General features: G+C 41.0%; 1 protein-coding gene across 2 annotated transcripts in view; it reads left to right on the top strand.

The window, feature by feature from the left end:
* The first annotated feature begins 1,176 nt into the window (after positions 1-1,176).
* The window catches only part of arfgef1 (ADP-ribosylation factor guanine nucleotide-exchange factor 1 (brefeldin A-inhibited)), a 47,546-nt gene continuing 42,302 nt past the window's right edge, over positions 1,177-6,420 (top strand). For both annotated transcript variants that reach the window (XM_010734069.3, XM_019273707.2), the window contains exon 1: positions 1,177-1,561. In XM_010734069.3, the coding sequence (XP_010732371.2) occupies positions 1,438-1,561 (124 nt within the window). In that variant the 5' untranslated portion in view covers positions 1,177-1,437. The remainder of the gene's footprint in view (positions 1,562-6,420) is intronic.

Genomic DNA, 6,420 nt, shown 5'->3' with positions numbered 1-6,420 from the left:
TGTTGGACTTGTTGCCAAATGTTACCAGAGGCTGCAAAAGGCGATGTAGTGACGCTAAACATGTGGGTACACACAGTCACAGCTGAGGTGAAGCATCAAGCAAAGGATTAAATAAAGAGATACGATTACAAAGTAATGGGCATTTGTTTGCTTTAACAAAATCTGAATAATTACAGGTTTCACACATTCATAATTACAATGTTGTGGACAGTGGAAGACAAACAAAAAAAAAAAAGCTGAAATATGGAGGACTAATCAAAACTCTAGCCTCTCAATTGTCTTTTAATTAATACGGGCAAGGGAAAGAGTATTTACTTCACTAATATTTCTAAATGCTGGAATGAAACGTACTTATTTTTGAAGTATGATCATCTGAGAATCATAAAATCCACTACATATATTATTACTGTCATTATTACTGCCATATCTGTTACTGTAATCATTTACATCATTCATTATGATTCATTGTCATTTTGTCAGTTATTGTAATTGTACAATATGTTTGTGTTAACTTGTCCTGTACACGTGACATCCATTGCACGTCTGTCCGTCCTGGGAGAGGGATCCCTCCTCTGTGGCTCTTCCTGAGGTTTCTTCCACATTTTTTCCCTGTTAAAAGGTTTTTTGTGGGCAAGTTTTTCCTCACTCGAACCGAGGGTCTAAGGACAGAGGGTGTCACTCCCTGTACAGATTGTAAAGCCCTCTGAGGCAAATGTACTTTGTGACTTTGGGCTATACAAATAAAATTGATTTGATTGAAATTTGATTTTAAAAAAAAGACTTATTCTAAATGTCTTCAATTAAATTTGGATATACCTGTAAAAAAAAAATAATCACAAATTGGATGCTTAACTTTCCTGTTCATATTCACATTGAGGCTTACATAAACGTACTCACATGAGTACTGAATAATGTGCATATATTCTTAGTGTGTGAGAGTGTGAGAGTGTCATGTTTTATTCAGCAAAAAGAAGATGACACGCTGGGTTTGATTCATGACATATTAATACCAGTTATTTTACAATCCGAGCTGAGTGAGCCACATGTGTGTATAGATCAGATTATGTAGATTTAAACATGTTATATGTGGTGAAAGCTGATCTGTAAGACTACACTCCTCTCTCTCTCTCTCTCTCTCCCTCTCTCTCTCTCCATGCTGCCTCACTGCGGCCGTCCGTCCTCAAACGTTACGTGACGTCGTTTCCTCTCTCCAACATGGCGCAGGAGGCAGGTCGTTAATGGAAATCTGAGGGATTTACCCCACCTTGTGTGTTTGTATTTATGTTTGTCTGTTAGGGGGCTCTGCGGCTTGACATTTGTAAAGGAATACATCTCCATTTCGAGGCGGCTGCAGCCCACCCCCCACCCCTTCCCTCTTCCCTCTTGGGACCAAGGCACACACACACACACACACCTCGCCCCAAATTCCGGTGCGACATGTTTGAGGGCAAAAAGACGAAAAACATGTTCCTCACACGAGCTTTGGAAAAGATCCTAGCCGACAAGGAGGTGAAAAAGGCTCACCATTCACAACTGCGCAAAGCCTGCGAGGTGGCACTAGGTAAGTCTTGTCGCTTTAGCATCACGTTATTTGTTTTTTATACATAGCTTTTCTTGGACTCATTGATTTAGACACGTCATGCACCCTTTTTCACTTATTAACCGGTTAATTCAGCAACGACGTCGCAGCGTTTCGGCACCACCATATGCATTTAAGTGTCTTATTGTCTCGGGTTGTTATAGAGCAAAAAGCTGCGTGTTTAATTGACGTGGCATGGAGCTGTCGTGGAAAAGATCCAGTATAAAACACGGAAATGGTGCAGGAGGGGTGGGTGTTTGCAACACTGAAACCGATGCTGCGAAACTAGTAGCGACGTGAGAACAGGCCGGACACACCGGGACGAAAACAAAGTTGCTAACGTCTCCACCCGCCTTCAGTATCAACTTACACCACAACTACACCTTACACCTTCGTCTTAGTGTGAAGTATCTCCATGGAAACGGCTCAGTTCATGTGTTTAACCTAGCTAAAGGTGAGATGTTTGTGTCTCTTCCTGGTAACACAACAGACGTAGCCGTGCCCCGTTCATTACAGGGAGTGTTTGAATGCATCTTATTGTTTATGAATGTGTTTAATTATTAACTACTCCGGGCTTTCATCTTTTATTATTATTATGTTGTAAAACTACGTGTAGTTAAAGCAAAAAGGTGACAGCTGTCACTAGCACCTCTAATGCTAAGAACATTGTCAAGTTGTTAGAAGTAGCACCGTAGCATTTCCGGTCATAGCTACAGTAAAAGTACAGTTAAAAATACACGTAATGGTGAACAAAGTAGGAAATAATGAAAATAGAGACGTGGCAATAATTACTATGAAATTGTAGACTTTCTCTTATTATATATATTTTTTTTCCACAAGCAGGTTTGCGGTTGTTGCATTTACGCCGCTTTTATTTTGAAGTCGACATCACTTAACGTCCGGTTTTTACTTTAACTGGCTTTACTAAACTATTTGTTAGCAGGTGTATTCTCCGAAATGCGTCCTTGGGGGGTGACTACTACTAATAACAACTATACAGTTTTAAAGAAATTTAGACAAAACAGAAATCCATATAATATCAGAGCAGATTAAATATTGCCTTCATAATATTATAGTCAGTGTTTTGTCAAGACTTTTTTTTTTTTTTATCTGCTGGAACAAGCTGGGTTTTGTCCTGCAAAGGGGAGTAATATGACACTAGCAGAGAAACAATGAGTCCATGTCGTGCCCCAGCCAAACACCCTACCTGCCCTGACAGTTGCTGCCTTTCTCAGCTCATTCAGCTGTCGTAGGGTTTTGCAGTGGCCTTGAAGGCTAAATACACTCATCGTTGTTTGTCAAGGCTTGCTCTGATGTTTTGTGAGACCAACCCACTCACACGAGCGATGTATTCCTTCCCCTCTCTTTATTGTCTGTAGAGCGACAGAAGAAAAAAACGGTGCAATTTTTAGGGAGAGGGAGGCGGTGTTGTTTCTTTGCATTAGGACTTTAACCGCTGATGTCACCAAGCCTTTATTCTTTATAAGTGAATTTGTCGCTCACCCTATAGGTTTTATTGAAATGTGGGTCGTCCAACTGTGAGTCAGAAATCCCATAGTCAAAAATTACCATAAACCAATAATGCCATCATGTCTTCTTACTGTCGTATAGCACCCTCGCTGCTGTTCCATTGTTTACTCTTTATGGAGCAGCTCCACGTTTTTAATCCAGATGACATCATGACTACAGTCTGTCTCTACGCTGCTGATTGAAATTCACACTGGCGTCTATTTTAGGGTGTACTTTCCCTTCTAAACAAGCAGTATTAGTCACACAGTCAGTGGCTGTGTGGGTCTTCTCAGGTCAGAAAAAGGAGAGAATGATATTCAGGTAAAAATCCCAACCACGGCGTGGCATTGCGGTGCAAAATACATTTGTATCAAATCCCGTTATAATTACCTGTCTGTGCTGATTGTAGCTTCACACTGACGCTCAGCCGTACGCTAAAATTCTACAAAAATGAGAGTCTCTGTAGCGAGTATAGCAGCGCTGGAGTTGTAGTGCATATCAAAAAAACGACTGGGTGACCCAGTATACTGAGTGACTTACATAATCCCCTCTAGCTCTTGGGGGCTCAGAGACATCTCAGAGAGAGTGCCTGTGCCAGAGTTTCCTCTTTGCTGTCACTGAAAGTTCCCCTGTTGTTCATTGACACTACAGATATTGTTTGAATCTCTCCCTCTATAACACAAGATGGTATTTTTACTCAGCTTTTCATACAGTTTTAGGTGTGTATATATATTGTGGTAGCTCATTTGTTTTTTTGGTTGCAGCCCTTCCTGGTAGTGAATCACTGCAGAGTTTTAATGTATAGGAATGAGGTAAAGGTCTCTGGCTAGACTGTCCTTGCCAGACAGTCCATCCTCCTCGCTACTAAACTGACCTTTCTCTTGGATTATCAAAATGTCACTCAGCAGTTTCTCAGAAAAAAAAAGAATACCATCTCAATTTCTCACACGCTCCAAACTGCAGCGGTGCACAGTCCTGTTATCTTTGGATCACACCGTCCTTGGCTTCTTTTGAAGAGGAGCTGTCTGATAACCCAGCTACAGAGCAGAAAGAAGGTATGACTGACGGTTAACTCAAAATATCAAAAGGCCCCTCAGACGCAAACATAGCATCTTTGGTTCATTGTTGTCACACGTTTCCAGTTTCATATGACGCTGGCTTTGTTGATGGTTCCATTGTTTCTAAAGCCAAACTTTCCTCTTTTGACTTAAGTAGTTCATGTGTGTTTCTTGCTGTTGAAAGAAACAGTCACACTGTGAATGTATAAAGAGCTAAATCAAGAGACTTTTTTATAAGCCGAGGCTCTAAAAGAAGTGAGAACCTGTTTCCAAGCTAGCAGTCACTTAAAGAGTTGCATCCTGCTGAGCACACGCTCATTATCTCTCCCCATAGGGTGCGTGATCTGAGGGTCAGCTGCAGAGGTCGCAGCAACCCGGAAACAAGTTTGAGCTGCATTCTTGATGTCTCCCTTCAATTTTTGGGAACCTGCAGATACATATTCTGTTCACGTTCTTGAGGCAAGCTTTGTCTGAAGCTCAGTATGTCTTTGCTCATCACGAATTCAGGTATTTACTCAGTACCCATAGCTTTAATTACCTACACAACTTATAACAACACAACTTACTGGCCACTAAGGCCACTTTATTGCCACCTGATGAAATCCATTATTCAGTCGTCTTTTGTTCCTGGTTCGGTCCACCAACTCTTGAGGACTCCCATGGATTTCTAAATACTGGATTTTCTCCATCAGGAGCTTGTTTTTTAGTTCTGCTGTGGCAGGTAAGGAACAATTAGACTAGTCTAACTCTATGTGAGAGCAGTGTGTGGATTTTATGCCACAAAGTTTTACGAAGAGTGTCGTTGTCAGTTTGCTCGGTTGCTCGGAGATGCCGATGCTTCGAGTGCCTGTGGTGTGTTCCTGATGGTGTGAGGGGTTCGTCATTTATTAAATCTAAATGTTTTGCAACAAGCAAAAGAAATTACAGTTAACCAGGGGCTAGCAGCTATATTGACATGGTCCACTGAATCTTGGCATGCTGTGTTTGTTTCCTTTAATTGATTCATTAGTCTTCATCTACTCCCCTAAATTCATCAGCATTATTCCTCTTAAAACTGTAATGTCTGCTGCAGACAGACAAGTCAGGCGATGTTGTTACATGTTGGTTAAACCTGGAGCTGTAATGATTAGCCTATTTGTTAGCCTAGCCTTTAATCAGTTAGTTCCAATTTAAATCTGAAAAATACCGTTCCCTCTTTTGGAGTTTTTCATCGTCCGGCACCTCTCAAAGATACCTGTGAATCAGTTGTTTTTGTATTTTTTTTGTGTTTTTGTTGCTGAACAGTCACATTCAAGATCTATGAAAGTCAACAATCATTAGTTCGTTAACATCAGTGCACCTAATTTTAAACTCTTTTGAGTATTAAGAAATGATTCATGCTCGTACACGGCATTTTCTTCACTGCAAGATTTAATTAGACCAAACGGAAAACCACATCATTTGACAAGTAATGCCAAAGCATTTGTGGCGTAACTGTGGGCCAAATATCTTTCCCATCCAAGGTCAAAAGAACCTTGAATAAAAGCTGTAAACAGAGTTTACAAGCTGCTCTTTTGCACCAAACTCAAGACTACCGCCTGCACGCTCCACCTTTTCTTTACATTTGGCAAACTTGGCAGGGAAGCTAATGGGATGAATGTAGCTCTGATCATTAAGGACTGCGAACACATGCTCCCTCACGATAAGCTGCACCATACTTCACCACATGCTCACCCGTGATAAGCACTAGATCCTGTTTGTTAATTAAAGATTTTTACCATGACTCCCTAAAGACCCTTACAGCGTCCAATGTCTGTCCTTTTACTGAATAATAAAAGCCTTCCTGATTTGTGTACTTGACAACCTTTTTTTTTTTAAACCCAGCATCCTTCCTATTCCTGACAGAAATTCATCAACCGAGAAGCTGAAGTCAGGCAGTTTTATTCTGTTTTCCATGCAGCGGGGGGAACGTCAGGCAACCTTGCTGATGAAACTTGCAGCCATTGCTGAGGATGAGAAAGTGTAAATGAGGGAAGAGATGGTGGCCGTCAGCTACATTTTCATGTCACCTTTTATTTGTCAGGGAGCTGTAGATGTTCATGGCAAGAGATGAGTTATCCTAAGGCTGTTATACTGTTTGTTTGACTTAAACTGGAATCAAATATGTGTGCATGTATGTGTTATGGTCCTGTGTGAAAGGCACCTATACCTGCTTCCAGAAAGATAGACTAAACTCTGTTCAAGAAGTGTGTGTCTCTCCTTCTAGCTTGTTGTGATTATTTGCATAATTATCTA

The sequence above is a fragment of the Larimichthys crocea genome, chromosome XXIII (assembly GCF_000972845.2).
Source record: "Larimichthys crocea isolate SSNF chromosome XXIII, L_crocea_2.0, whole genome shotgun sequence".
Classification (NCBI taxonomy): Eukaryota; Metazoa; Chordata; class Actinopteri; family Sciaenidae; genus Larimichthys; species Larimichthys crocea.
This window is presented reverse-complemented; position numbering and strand designations above follow the sequence as displayed.